This window comes from Sarcophilus harrisii, chromosome 1 (genome assembly GCF_902635505.1).
Source record: "Sarcophilus harrisii chromosome 1, mSarHar1.11, whole genome shotgun sequence".
Lineage (NCBI taxonomy): Eukaryota > Metazoa > Chordata > Mammalia > Dasyuromorphia > Dasyuridae > Sarcophilus > Sarcophilus harrisii.
In genome coordinates this window covers 273,564,870-273,580,231 of record NC_045426.1, presented here as the reverse complement: position 1 = coordinate 273,580,231, position 15,362 = coordinate 273,564,870, and the positions used below count along the sequence as shown (strand labels likewise).

Here is a 15,362-nt window from a genome sequence, read left to right as displayed (position 1 = left end):
CCTTACTAAATTTCAAACTCCACTATATCCCCAAAACTAAAAGCCTATATTTTCTGGAATAACTTTTCTATAGTTACTGAGGACCAGGATAACTACATGGAAACTGCATTTCAGGAGTAAATGACCCAAATATCTACACTGAGGAGGCTAAATAGTTGCTTTTCAGAGGTGTTTTAAACTATCAAATTCATGACTTAAGTAACATTAGAGTAGATGCTCCCTTCCAACACTGTATCTAGAATAAGAAGGATTAAGAGTTCAAAAATCTTATTTTTTTTTCATTCTGTTTTAACACCAATATCCAGGAACATCATTTTATCTGAACATATGTAAGGAATTTCAGAATTGATTTGTGGAGAGTACATTTTTTGAACTAACAAACTTAACCAATTGCTGTGGTTGCTGCTTGAATGTTTAATTACAACTGAATTTGTATCTTTTCAATCAATATAATTAGCATACATTATATGTCTATGTAAAAGATGCTGTGCTATGTCTATGTGGAAAGCATAGTACTCTAAAGCACAGTACTTCCTCAAGCATTTTAATATTATTTAATCTGTCTGAATCCTAAGAGTCTTAAATCATAAAAGATATAAATATGATTATGCTAAGGCAATTTCTCTAAAGAGTATTAAAAAATTTTTCAAAAGATAATTTTACAAAAAAAAAAACAAAAAAAAACAAAAAAAAAACAAACCACTCCAAAAAAAGAGCACATTGTATTCTTCACAAAGTAAGCAATCTGATTTACTTGACAGAGAATTTAATGCTGATGTCTTGACACATCAATCTTAAAAATATGATAATATTTTTAAATGGCTATAAATTATGATTCCAAGAAGTTTTGATTCTGTTCTTTTAAATATTTGTTAGTTTGGTGATCATTCAAATCTAATGATTAAAGATGAAACCAAAGTAAGAATAACTGTACATTTATCTGAACGTTATCTTATGACATGAAGGCAGTACATAGAAAAATCAAAGATTTTTTAAAAGTAGAATCATCCAATTTATTAACAAAATTTACAATAATTATAAAATTCACATGTGCAAATATAACTCCGTAATTGCTATCAACTTTTCCATATTATCACAAAGAATTATTTTAAATTCGTTCTGATAAATATATTGCAGCTTTGCATCCAACCTGAATAGCACCTTTCAAGATGCTATATGCTGGTGCCTAAAAAAAAAAAAAAAAAAAAAAAAAAAATTGATTTTATTTATTGCTTAATGCACAATTATAGTTAGAAATATAGAATAAACTAGCAAGTGAGAAATAATTCACTTCAAATCTGTATGAACTTTGTAAAATAAGAATTAATTATTTCTCATACGTGGGGGAAGAATTACATTAAGAGAGAACAAAAAACAGGATTCTCAACTTCAAAGTGAGTAATGTTTCAAAATTTTCCCCTTTAAGTCCAATTTCTCTGGAAACTTTATTTTCCAAATAGCAGCGGTCAAGACACCAAAAGCAAAGAGCAAATAACAGGTACCTACCAATTCTGCATTGTGGTCAAGTCCTGTATCATGGTGTTCTAGCTCCTCATCCCGAAATTTTTTAATTGTCTGATTAAATAAAAATAAGGGCAAGATAATGATCACAATTTAGGACAGAAATACAAATCATGTCTTTAAATAGTCTGGAATCTCAGAAAGAATTCTGGATTCCAATTCAGAAAGACCAAGTTTAAATCCTAGCTCTGCTTCTGAAACTGCTGGCAGGACTTTGGGACAAATAACTGTTGAAATTGTGTCCTTATCTGTAAAATGGACATAACATTACTACTTAACAACCTCATAGAACTGTTGTAAACAAACTACTTTGTACACTACAAAGCACTTTGTAAATGAGAAAATTACTTCAATAACTAATTTTTTGATTTACTTCACATACATTATCTTATGTGATACTGCTAACCATCAGTATAAATGTCTTTTTAATTTTCTTGGCACATCTTACATTCAAGGATAAAGAGTAGTTATTGAATGTATTTACTTTTACCGATGTTCTGTATATTAGATTAAGCAAGGGCCAAAGACTAACTATAAATGATACAAATTTACTCATTTTTTTTCTTTTGAATTAGACCCCCAAGTAAAGCAGGAAAAGAATAAAAATGCAACATATCACTTCTTTGCTACTTCTTTTATAAAGATGTTGGCACTTTTTACCTTGAGACTGAACTGGCTTTAAAGAAGTAGATCACATGAAATTAGATATCTCTAAAATATATGTATATATAGATACAAAAGTAGAAACATCTTAAAAGATTGATACCACAAGGATGCTAAATATATATTGATCATGGTGACAATTCTATATATTTTATTTGGAAATTGACTAATAGATTATCTTCATTCTTTTGTTTGACCTATATTAAAGAATTTGTTCAGAATCTGCCAACAGTGATGCATGGAAAGCACTCTGGACTAGAGTGTCATTAACTATCAATGGGACCTTCAGCAAGTCACTCAAAAATCTAGACCTCAGTTTCCCATAAAATAAAAATCCAATGATTTCTCAAGTTACAATTTGATTTTAATTAATGCCACTTTTTATATAAGCCCTTTTCTAAATTAATCAAATTCCAAAACAAAACTAAGCACCTGAAGGAGTTCTTCATACTTTTCTGCATCCTCTTCCATTAATGTCCTAATCTGGTTGTTATAATGGTGTGCTATTGATTCTTCTACAGCCACTGTGCAAGCCATTGCCCCTTCCTTTCCAAGCAAAGCTGTTCCAGCACCTGAAATTGTCCACATCAGAAGTCATATTCCTTAACCAGCAGGATGATTTCAGAAAGGCCTGGAGAGACTGACATGAACTGATGCTGAGTGAAATGAGCAGGACCAGGAGATCCTTATATACTTCAACAACAATTCTGATGGACCTGACCATCTCTAGCAATGAGATGAACCAAATCAGTTCCAATAGAACAGTAATGATTTGAACCAGCTACACCCAGTGAAAGAATTCTGGGAGATGACTATGAACCATTACATAGAATTCCCAATCCCTCTATTTTTGCCCGCCTGCATTTTTTATTTCCTTTACAGGCTAATAGTACACTATTTCAAAGTCCAATTCTTTTTGGACAACAAAATAACTGTTAGGACATGTATACTTATATTGTATTTAATTTATACTTTAACATATTTAACATGTATTGGTCAACTTGCCATCAGGGGGGAGGGGCTGGGGAGAAGGAGAGGAAAAATTGGAACAAAAGGTTTGGCAAATGTCAATGCTGAAAAATTATCCATGCATATAATTTGTAAATATAAATATAAAGCTATATAAAAAAAAAGAAGTCATATTCCTAGTCTATTTTAAGTAAAAGAAATTCACTTAAGTGGATACTTACCCAAAGCAAATCCCATTACATTCCAAAAGGGCATGAGAATAGTTGGCCGAACTCTAAATGTAACCATCAACTCATTAAATTTTTTCAAATGTGCCTTTTCTTGATCCCACATTTTCTGCAGGAGAAATAAATTAATAAAAATCCAACTACCCATAGACACACTTAACATAAATCATACTGCGTGCTAAAGAAACCGCATTTTCTCAATCTATACAATGAAAGGGAAATAAAGGTAGAAATGCCAGGAAAAGATTTCCCTCTCCTCGTTGCCTTGAATTTTTCCGCATTTCAACCTAAATCACTCACTTTTAAAGTGCAAAAACATCATTCAAAAAAAGAAGTTCAGAATGGAGAGACTGTCATCAAGAACAAATTTAAATAATTTTAAAATTAGTTTACTATATCTTAAAATTTTTCTGGAAATATCAGTGTTTAGAAAAGGGGAAAAAATGTGTCCTGATGAGATTACAAAGAAATTAGATCTATTTTGCTTATTTTAAAATCTGAAAGGTCAGAATAATAGGTATAGCCATTTGATGCCAGGGTGCTAGAATGTAATAAAGTATCTCATACTTCTCATAAAAATCTCAAGGCAAGGCCAAATGCTTATCAGTTTTTGCTTTTAACTTGGACTCTTCTCACTAGTGACTAGTGAACATCACAAAATCAAAAGTAAGGTACACAAGGTAATATATTTGAACCAAAAGGAACAAAAACTTACAATGTTCCTCCCTCCTTCTTATATACTAGGTTATTATTTTCCTCAAATATTACTTGAATGGGGTAATGAAAACAATTAAGAATTAGAATTACTTACAAAATATAATTATGATATATTGACTTGGAATCAAATAAGTATTTCAGTCAACAAAGTATAAAGGGCAAAGATTCACATATACAGACCTGAATAACTGGTCCCATACTTGTTCTACCAAGTACAGCCATCTGTCCAGCATATATGCGGTTTGCTCCATATTCTCCCGCATGATCTACCCGGATGATTCGATCTACAGTGGCATGGTTGATATTTTTATATGTCATTCCTGTATTGCAAAATCTGATGCTGGCATTTCTTGCATAACCTATAAAACAAGTGGTACTTTGTGAAAATGTAAAGTTATAACAAAGATGATTTTGATATTTCCTAATTCAATTGTAAAGATCAGGTAACTTTATTGTTATTTGTATTTAATTTTCTATTGGTTTCCTCTCAAATCTATGCACATCTCTCTATTGTCCCCTCTTAAAGGAACTCATCACAGGCAAAAGTTATTGGTTCCAAATAGATAATAACATTTCCACTTTCTGTCCCTTTCAATCAACCTTATTCTATAATCAGGTTTATCTCCCTCAAGCCTAGGCACTAACAGATCCTAAAACAAGCCCCATTAGGTCATTATTTGGGTGCTAATTGACTCAGATTGACTGTAAATAGCAATCATTTCAGTTTTAGCCAGGAACCAGTCTTCCCGTCCCAGATTTATTCATTTATTTGTTGGAGGGGTCCTCAAACTACAGCCCGCGGGCCAGATGCGGCAGCTGAGGACGATTATTCCACCTCACCCACAGCTAAGACGTTTCTTTATTTAAAGGCCCACAAAACAAAGTTTTTCTTTTTACTATACTCTGGCCCTCCAACAGTCTGAGGGATAGTGAACTGGCCCGCTATTTAAAAAGTTTGAGGACCCCTGACAGAAGGTGGGGGGACTGGGTGAAAGAAAAGATTCTTTGCCTTAGTTGCTGCTTAGCCTTAAACACTGAATGGGTGTAGCCCCAGTCAAACTGAGACCTGTTGAAGAATTTACCTTAAAAAGAGCAAAGTCTCTGATTTCATCTGGGGCCACCTCCATCATCTGAATCTATTATCTAGCCACTGGACCCTGGAGGGGAAAGTGAGGCAGATGACCTTGCACAGCTCTTCCTCATTTAAATTAAATTCATTTGCAAGTCATGACATCACTTCCTTGATATCAGCGTCCCTTGCGGAGGTAGAGGGAGGGAACAAACACAAACAAGTATTTATCATATCGCTTATCTAAAGAGAACCTTTTTTTTTTTTTTTTTTTTTTTTTTGCAGAGGCATTTGGGGTTAAGTGACTTGCCTGGAATCACATAGCTAGGGAGTGGTGTTAAGTGTCTGAGACCAGATTTTGAACTCAGGTCCCCTTGACTTCAGGGCTAGTGCTCTATCTATTGCACCATCTAGCTGCCTTAATAAAGTTCAAATTCCACAACCTGGAATTACATGATCTTTCTGGCTTTATCTCATATTACCTTCTAAAGGACATCTAAGCTGAACTATTATATACATATCTATACACCAATATACATGTGTGCATACACACGTATACATTTCTTTATATTCTATACACACGTGTGTCACTATACATACATATATATATATATATATATATATATATATATATATATATATATATATGTATAGTGACACAATGGATAAAATGCTGGGCCTGGAGTCAGGAAACACTTACCTTATTGAGATCAAATCAGCCTCAAACACTTAAACTAGCTGGATGATGTTGCCCAAGGCACTTAACCTTGCTGGCTCTGGTTTCCTCATGTAGGAGGAAATGGCAAACCACTCCAATGTCTTTGCCAAGAAAACCTCAAATGGGGTCACAAAGAGTTGAACACAACCGAATAAATAAAAAATGCATAAAATAGCAACATACAAACTCTATGCTTTCCTACCTCCAAACCAACATTTTGTCACAAAATTTGATTATTTCTTATTAATGTATTGTTTTTTTTTTTTTTAATTTGCTTTCATACCCATTCCCTGGCAAAACTTAATGTTTACAAATTGAAATTACCTACTATCTACTATATATATGGATTCAGCTTGTCTTTTGACTACACTATAATCTTTCATAAAGTGCCATGTCTTCATTTTATATAGTTTAAGTATCTAGTACAGTGCCAGGTATATAATATGTTCTCAGCAGAAGCTCTTTTCTGATGAAGAGGGAACATTTTGGAGTTTCTATATCCAGGCACGATAACACAACTACACAGGAGATAATTTTCTAGTCTTATTTTTAAGCATTTTTTCTTTTTTTTTCCCCCCATCAAATTACATGATTGATGGACAGAGATCTGGCCTTGTAATCAAGACCCGAGTTCAAGTTCGTTCACGGGACACATAAGTAACTCCTCACTTAGCAGGTTCCTACAGTCAAAAAATCCAACTACCCATAGACACACTTAACATAAATCATACTGTGTGCTAAAGAAACTGCATTTTCTCAATCTATACAATGAAAGGGAAATCAAGGTAGAAATGCCAGGAAAAGACTTCCCTCTCCTCTTTGCCTTGAATTTTTCCACATTTCAACCTAAATCACTCACTTTTAAAGTGTAAAAACATCATTCAAAAAGTTCATGGAAACTGAGTGGATGCCCATCAATTGGAGAATGGCTGAATAAATTGTGGTATATGAATATTATGGAATATTACTGTTCTGTAAGAAATGACCAACAGGATGATTTCAGAAAGGCCTGGAGAGATTTACACAAACTGATGCTGAGTGAAATGAGCAGGACCAGGAGATCATTATATACTTCAACAACAATACTAGATGATGACCAGTTCTGATGGACCAGGCCATCCTTAGCAACGAGATCAACCAAATCATTTCTAATGGAGCAGTAATGAACTGAACTAGCTATACCCAGAAAAAGAACTCTGGGAGATGACTAAAAACCATTACATTGAATTCCCAATCCCTATATTTATGCACACCTGCATTTTTGATTTCCTTCACAAGCTAATTGTACAATATTTCAGAGTCTGATTCTTTTTGTACAGCAAAATAACGGTTTGGTCATGTATACTTATTGTGTATCTAAGTTATATTTTAATGTATTTAACATCTACTGGTCATCCTGCCATCTGGGGGAGGGGATGGGGAGGAGGGGAAAAATTGGAACAAGAGGTTTGGCAATTGTTAATGCTGTAAAGTTACCCATGCATATATCCTGTAAATAAAAGGCTAGTAAATTAAAAAAAAAAATCAAAAAAAAAAAAAAGTTCAGAATGGAGAGACTGTCATCAAGAACAGATTTAATTAATTTTTAAATTAGTTTACTACATCTTAAAAATTTCCTGGAAATATCACAGTGTTCCAACTTTGTAACTTGTAGGGAAAACACTGACCCACGGGGATGAGAAGGCGTTACTTTACCCAACTTCAGTCCCTGAGCCCATTTCTTCCCTTTAATGAATGTCTTTGGCAGATGTGCCTATGTGTGATAGAAAGCACGGCCGGCCCAGCAGTTAATGAAGTTCTGGGTGTGGAGTTGGGAAGGTCAGAGCCACTGTCTGACCCTGGACAAAGTCACGCCTTCTCCCTCAGCCTCAGTTTCCCCCTCCGTAGCACAGACTTCCAGCGAGCAGTTTTAGGGAGGCCCCGCTCCTCCTTTTTACCTGAGGGGAACCTCCGAGCCGCGGAGGACAGCCTCCAGAGCGGAGGAGCCGCCGCCGCCCCAGCGCAGCCTATCATCTTCCAGATCCCGCCTGACCACTCCGAGGAGAAGCACGGGAGAGGACTCAGCGCATCTTGATGACGGAGACGAAGGGCGCGCCGTGGGCGACCGGCGCATTTTGATGACGGAGATGAAGGGCGCGCCGTGGGCGGACGCTTATGACGCAACCCGTCCTCGCAGCGCGCTCGGGTGGGGGCTGGGCTGCCCATTGAGGGAAAACTGTCGCCTGCTTCCGAGGTGCTCGCAGCCGCGGTTCTTATTGGTTGAGAGGATCTAGGACCTTGGTTCGTATTGGCCGTAAATAGCCGCATAAACAGGGGCTTTAAATAAGCCGGGCACGCTCTCGGACCCCGCAATCCCTTTATAAGGATTTATTTGTGGTATTGCTGATCGAAGAGTGTATTATAAGGGTCTGTTTGTGGTGGCAGAGAATTGGAAGACGTGGGGATGCTTAACAACGGGGGAACGGCTGAACACGTTATAGTATGGGGCAATCCTGGAATACTCTTTGGGCGTGGTTTCGGAATAACCTAAGGTGACCTGTATGTGAACTGATGATCGGAGTGAGCAAAACCGGGAGACTGGGGCGCCATTACGGCTATGCTGTCAGGATTGTCACGTGACTTCGCTGGACGGAGAAATCCGCGCTTTATTTATTTTTAGTTTGATTATAAGATTAGACTTTTTTTTTTTTTAAAGAAAGAGCTGCCCCTAAATTAAACTAGATTAATATAGTTTCTTAAACAGATTTAGTGAAGTTTATCACTAATATATTGCAAGCAGTATTATTATTTTTTATTATTATTTTTATTATAATATTATTATTATTTTAAAATTTAATAATTTTATTATTAGAATAATAAAACAATTATAAGATTATAAGGTTTTCCGAAAGGTTTAAATCTCCCTTTTTAGTAGAAAGGGGGGTTGACCAGAAGCCACCTTCCCATTTCATGCAGCTGGAGAAAGGTTAGCCAAAGGTTAAATTAAGTCCCCTTTTCTTTTTCTTTAGCTAAATTCTATAAATTGAGTAATAGATTCTGCTGAGGAAGATAGGGGGAGGGGAAGGTGACCGCTAACCACTGATCACAAGTTCCTCTACCCAGTACGCTTTCTAATTACAAAAGGTACCACCTAGAGGAAAAGATGTAACTTTTATGAATTAATAGATTTCCGGGACCTTTTGCTCACAGAAGAACCCCATGAATTCAAACATACATGAAATCATTCCAAGAGTTTAAATATTTTGTTTTAATTAATAGTTTTAAACACATTAAGCAGAGAAAAACAATTCTATCTATCCTACAGCTCTAACCAGAAGTTACAATTTGACAAAAAAAAAAGTTCCAAGTAATATATTCAAAAGTCAGCATTTCACTATAGCTACACCAACAGCATATCTTAAGAGTGGGGAAAAAAAATATGTAATAGTAATTCTTTGTTTCCATTAATAAAGGGCAAAAAACAAAACACTTGCTGGGAACTGTAGGAATTAGGTTTAATAATGTTGATAATGGTCAGAAATTTTTACAATTCATCTTTTCAGTGAATATAATGAACCTCTAATGAACCTCTCCACACTCAAAAAAGCATTAAGAAAGATGCTCTCTGAAAATTATCTGCTTCTGATGGTCATCATAAGAGTTACAAATCCCTGTTGCAACTCAACTCAGTCTTTTCATTATATACAAGCTTTGTGGAATTAGAAGACAACAATAGTTGATTGGTACTGGGATTAAACTCATAACACAGGCATAACACAGGAAAATGCTTCTAGAAATGAGATCAATCCCATATAAAAGGAAGAAATTATCCTTGAACAATATTCTTCAGTATCAGCAATCATTTCCATAAAATTTCATCAGCCTCTGAAATTCAGGCTGCTCCCTAAAATGTGTTTGAATTTAAAAGTGAAGAAAACCAGTAAAAAAAAAAAAAAAACTCACCAAAATCATCTTTGAAACTAAGATTTGCATATATATTAAAAAGATTTAGGCTTAATACTCCTATTTGATAATATTATATTGGTTGATAAACCATGGAATAACTTAAAAAATAACCCTTTATTGCCAAATATTAGCCATTTTCAAGGCATCTATTACTTGTTTTTTACTACAATAGGAGTTATAAATTACTTCCTATACATTTCATTAAATAAATGTACATCCATAGAAAAATTATAAACAGACAAATAATACTTTGAAATGGGCTTGTATGTGTTATAAGAAAGCTAAATTCATCTTCAGAAATCTAGTTGAGTGCATTTTAAAAACTTTTGTATGTCAAAATGCCCTGAACAACTGATTTAGGTTATATTGCAATCTGGATTAAGAGTGTTTCAGCATGAATTAAAATGTGTGAGCATAATGCTAAAGCACTTATTCATAGCTAAATAAGAATATAAAAAGTCTTAAAACTTCTTTTAAAAACATTTCAAAGCTTGAAATGTTCTCTACAAAACATAAAAGGAAATAGACCTTAGGGAATCAAGAAAAACTTTTCTTCTGCTACTTTTGGAAGTAATAGGTATTCCCAGAAATCACAGATCAGCCCTAAAAGAGAGGTAAAAGTTCAAAGGACACCTATTTTCCTGAAACAATGTTCTGTTCGGCTCCTTTACTGCCATAGAAGTTCACAAAGCATGAAGTAACTGTATATCCCTAATACTGATTGCTCATGAAAATGATGAACATTTCTGTATCCCATCTTACCAAACTGAGACTAAAATTTAAAGTTTAATGTTAGTTATATAGCTATGCTTCAATTTTCTTTCTAACTCTTAACAACATAATATTTTAGGAGATTATTTTATTTAAAAAGCAACCCATGTTAAAAAAAAAAGTCATGGAAAGAGTTGTTCATTTTATGCTATTAGGATCTGGCTCATTAATATTAGTCCAGTCTCATTAATTAATAGCCTTCAAATTTAACTTAACAAAATTTCTCAAACTATCTTTAAAAAAAATGATGAACTTCTCTTCGTTCCCTTTTCCCTTCCAAAAACTTAGTCTAAGCCTAAGAGGTTTTTTCAGTCACTGATACTGAAACTTAACCTAAAAACTAAGGTTAAGAGATTTTTCAGTCACTGAGATTCTATAAGCAAAGACTCAGTCCAAAGTGGTGTTATAGTTTACAAAATCCTTAAATACAAATTGGTTGTGTAAACAATAATAAAATCCAAAACTACAGCAGCAATAATAGCATCACAGTGCAGAAAATGCCTGAACTCTAGAAAAATACATTTACTATTTGTACAAAATTCTACAGATGAGTTTTGAAAGTTCAGTGTAGTAGTTCAGTCAGCTTGAAAGACACAGAAATTGTGTTCAAAATCAGCTTGGTCGGTTTCGCATCTCTTCCTGAGCTTCTGTAAGTCTCCGAATTAGATACCGTTTGTCTCGACTTTCCTAAATACAAACAAATACATTTGGAGACATAATTTTCTTTAGCAGACTACAACATTTGCCATACAATTAATTGATTTAATTATTCGGGATAGGATTTGGTAATTAACAGCTAGGAAGTGTTAAGTGACTGAGACCACATTCGAAGTCAGGTCTGATTGCTCTATCCATTGCGCCATCTAGTTGTCCCAAAGGTTACATATCTTAGCATATTCAGACTCAGGATAGAAGAGGGAAGACTGGATTAAAAACTACCATGATTGCGACCCCCTTTCTAGTCCAGATGAAAAAACTGGTACAAAGAACAAACTAACCCCCCTCCCCATTATACTGGGTACACTAGGCAGAGTTTTTGGAAAGTCATTCCACCTCTTCCTTGAAAAATTACAGGTTTAATTATAGGTTTCACAAAGTCCATAGGGCAAAAGCTGAGGCCTCTGCCCTCTGGGATCATATCACTTTGGATGCCACCTTACCATAGCCAACTGCTGTCTGAGTTGAACCACGACTCGCTTGTGTGCTCCAGCCAGAGCAATGAAATAAAACATGATGAGGCTGCAAAAGTAGGAGATAGAACAGGAATAAAAATATACTACATGAGTTTAAAGATTTAAAAATATCATTTATAGCAAAAGAACTAATCAGAGGAAAACATATCTCTAAATGCTTATATCTAAGTAAAATAGAAAAATAGACTAATGAATGGGGCATGCAATTTTAAAAAACTAGAAAAAAAGAAAAAATTAAAATTCCCCTCTTAGACATCAAATTGGAAAGTCTAAAAATTAAATGTGACATTAATAAAATTGAAAATAAGAAAACCATTGAATTAATAAACAGTTTTACAAGAAAACAACCACTACCTAAGAAAACATAAACCATTGGTTAATAAAAAAAAAATTTAAATCCAGAAGAAAACCAAATTACTCGTCTCAAAAATGTAAAGGGTGAATATATCATTAATGAAAATGAAATCAAAGAAATTGCTGGAAGTTATTTTATCCAATTACATGCCAATACATTTAACAATTTATATAATGCCCCGATTAAGAGAAGAGGAAATAGAATATCTAAATAAATGAAAAAAAGTAATCAAACAGGCCATAAATGAATTTCCTAAGAAAAAAGCATCAAGATGAGATGAATTTATAAATTAATTTTACCACACATTTGAAGATTAACTAATTCCAATATTAAATTATTTGGAATAATATGCAAAAAAACCAAAGGAGTCTAACAGAACTATTTTTATGAAACAAATATGGTGCTGATACCTAAGTTAGGAAGAGCAAAAAGAGAGCAAGACAATTACAGACCAATTTCACCAAGGAATGTGGATGCAAAAACCCTAAATAAAAAGCTAGGTAGAAAACTATAACAATATGTCACAAAGCTCATACGTTATTATCAAGTAAGATTTATATCAGGAAAGCAGAAATGGTTTAACATAAGAAAAACTCCTCACATAATTTATTATATCAATAACAGTAATGCAAAAAATTATGATTATAGCAATAGATGCAGAAAAAGCTTTTGACAAAATGCAATACTTATTTCTATTAAAAAGCACAAGGAAAAATGATTTTTTTCCTCAAAATGATAAAGAGCATTTACCTAAAACCATTAACAAGCATTGTTTTTAATGGGGATAGGTTTGATATCTTTCCAATAAGATAAGGAGTGAAATAAGGATACTTATTATTACCAATATTATTTGAATACTGTCTTACAAATATTGGCAATGGTAATAATAAAAGAAAAAGAAATTGAGGGTATCAGAATGAACAATAAAGTAATAAAACTATCTTTTTGCAGATGATGTAATATACTTGGAAAATACTAGAGATAATTAAAAAGCTAGGTGAAACAATAATTTTAGGCTATAAAAGAAACCCACATAAATCTTCAGCATTTCTATATACCACCAAGAAAACCTTGTAAGAAAAGATAACAAGAGACAACTCCATTTAAAATAACCATAGACAGTATAAAATACCTGAAAGTATATCTTCCAATGCAAACCCAGAAACTATTTGAACATAATTATAAAACATTTTCATACAAATAAAGTCAAACTTAAATAAATGGAGAAATATTAATTGTTCATAAGTGGACAGAACTAATATAATAAAAATGACAATTTATATTTTATATAAAGTCCCCACCCTGCACATCAAACCATAAGTGAATTAGACATTCAACTAATAAATAAAAATATGCTTCCTTGAAAGACTTCATGATATGACTGTCCAGTAAACTCTTCATTTATCTGTCACCTTAATGGAGAAAAAGATTTTTCCTCCTTGATCCTGATCTATTATTTCATGGGTATAGGAAACTCACAATGAAGAAGCTCACTCTAATCAGTGTAGATTGGCACCTTTTCTGAAAGAAATAGTCTTCAGCCAATTGACTCAGGGAACTAAAAGATTATGTAATGCTCAGAGTCACAGCCAACTATATTCCGAGATGATACTTGAACCTAAATTTTTTTAGCTATGAGAAATCAGCTGCTTTTGTTGTTTGACCTTCCTTCTCAAAGAGGACCATGACATCAGGGAGGGAATGCCCTAACATGCAAGTAAATTGGATTTGAGTGAGGGAGGGCTGTACAAGGTCACCTGTCTCACTTTCCCCTCCAGAGCCATCTGGGGCCAGTGGTCAGATATAGATCAAGACTACTGGAGATGGCCCTGAATAAAATGGGAGACATTGGCCTTTTTAAGCTAAGGTCTTCAGCAGGTCTCAGTTTGATTGAGCTGTACCTATTCAGTGATTAAGGCTAGGTAGCAAGTGAAGTAAAGAACCTCCTCTGTCCCCTAGTTCTCTGTATTCTGCCCCCCCCCCTTCTAAATAACTAAATCCAGGAGGGTTTCTGGCCAAAGCAAAATGATTACTATTTACATTCAATTTGAGTCAATCAGGACCCAAACAATGACCAAGTGGAACCTATCCTAAAACCTGTAGGTGGCCAATGAGAATCAAAATGGTTTTGATTTAAAATCTGGTCCTTAATCTAGCCAATAAACCCCCAAGATATCTTGGGAGGATTCAGAGGTGCAAAAGAGAAAAAAAATGGAAGAAAAGATGAGAGGAAAAAAGGAAGGAAGGAAAGAAAGATGAGAAGAAGGAAGGGAAGGAAAGGAAAAAGGAAGGGAGGGAGGAAGGAGGAATTATGCCATGCTGCACTTCTAAAAAGAGCAAATAATCTAAACATAATAATTTATGTACTTGGTTTGGAACCTACTAATCTGCACATGATAGAACATTTTCTTTAAGTAGTACTCAGTCATATTGAACCTAAATTCTGCTACCTGGCCAAAATCTTGTGTTACATATTTTATATAATATAAAGTACTGCTACTAGTCCTTCCTGATCCATTTAATCTAATTTCCCACTACTTCACAATGTACATGTTCAATCTAATCAGGCTAATTTTTCTTTGTCCCATAAATGTCACACTAATAATAATAATAGATAATATTTATATAGCAATTTGCAAATATTATTTTACCCTCACAACAACTCTGGGAAAATATGATTATTTCCATTTTACAGGTGAGAAAGACAAAGGTTAAATGACTTGCCCAGAGTGACACAACTGATTAGTGTCTGGAGCAAGATTTGAACTTGGGTCTTCCTAACTCCGGGTCTATCATACTCTCTCCTGTGCTAACTAGATGCCATCAATTATCTGAGATTGTTAGAGATAACAGCTAGTCCCATATATCTTTGCATCCCTAGCACTATCTTGCACCAATTAGGCATTTCAAAAGATGTTTGTTAAACATAATCCCAAGTCTATTCCCTGCTATTGTTTTTATTGAAGATGTGCTCTTTTCTGACTTCATACATCCTACTTATTTTCTGAAACTTCAAAGACTCAGTTCCACAATGCCTTTCTTGACTTAACCCACCCCATTTCTCTGATTGCCTGCAGCTCTAAAATGACATTATACTATTCAACATTAAATTATAGGCAAGGGCATAGATGATGTCCTTTCATTCAGACTCCATGTGTCTAACCATGACTTGACTACCTTTGACGCTTCCCTTTTTGTCACCTCCTGCACCCAG

At 34.3% G+C, this 15,362-nt stretch overlaps 2 protein-coding genes across 4 annotated transcripts in view; both read right to left on the bottom strand.

The window, feature by feature from the left end:
- Positions 1-919: 919 nt before the first annotated feature.
- COQ7 (coenzyme Q7, hydroxylase) lies at positions 920-7,976 on the bottom strand. 2 transcript variants are annotated; one of them, XM_003761426.4, is made up of 6 exons: positions 7,822-7,976; positions 4,278-4,456; positions 3,375-3,489; positions 2,617-2,756; positions 1,507-1,575; positions 920-1,186 (listed from the first exon to the last, which is right to left on the bottom strand). In XM_003761426.4, the coding sequence occupies exons 1-6, from the start codon at positions 7,895-7,897 to the stop codon at positions 1,109-1,111; spliced, it is 657 nt and encodes a 218-aa protein (XP_003761474.1). In that variant the 5' UTR covers positions 7,898-7,976; the 3' UTR covers positions 920-1,108. The 2 variants fall into 2 exon arrangements, with proteins under 2 accessions (XP_003761474.1, XP_023353158.1); XM_023497390.2 differs by lacking the exon at positions 7,822-7,976 and adding an exon at positions 5,180-5,407.
- Positions 7,977-11,129: 3,153 nt separating this feature from the next.
- Positions 11,130-15,362, bottom strand: part of TMC7 (transmembrane channel like 7) — a 59,355-nt gene continuing 55,122 nt past the window's right edge. Inside the window, exons 15-16 of one of the 2 annotated variants that reach the window (XM_003761427.4) lie at positions 11,761-11,839; positions 11,130-11,287 (exon numbers count right to left, since the gene is read on the bottom strand). In XM_003761427.4, the coding sequence (XP_003761475.2) occupies positions 11,213-11,287; positions 11,761-11,839 (154 nt within the window). In that variant the 3' untranslated portion in view covers positions 11,130-11,212. Of the gene's footprint in view, positions 11,288-11,760; positions 11,840-15,362 lie in introns of those variants that run through there. The other variant, XR_004230273.1, reaches the window with a different exon arrangement.

Coding starts and splice junctions, on each gene's coding strand:
- COQ7 (XM_003761426.4), bottom strand. CDS start 7,897: ATGATAGGCTGCGCTGGGGCGGCGGCGGCTCCTCCGCTCTGGAGGCTG. Junction 2,757..3,374: donor TGTAATGGGATTTGCTTTGG/GTAAGTATCCAC, acceptor GGACAATTTCAG/GTGCTGGAACAGCTTTGCTT. Junction 1,187..1,506: donor TTGACCACAATGCAGAATTG/GTAGGTACCTGT, acceptor TTTTTTTTTTAG/GCACCAGCATATAGCATCTT.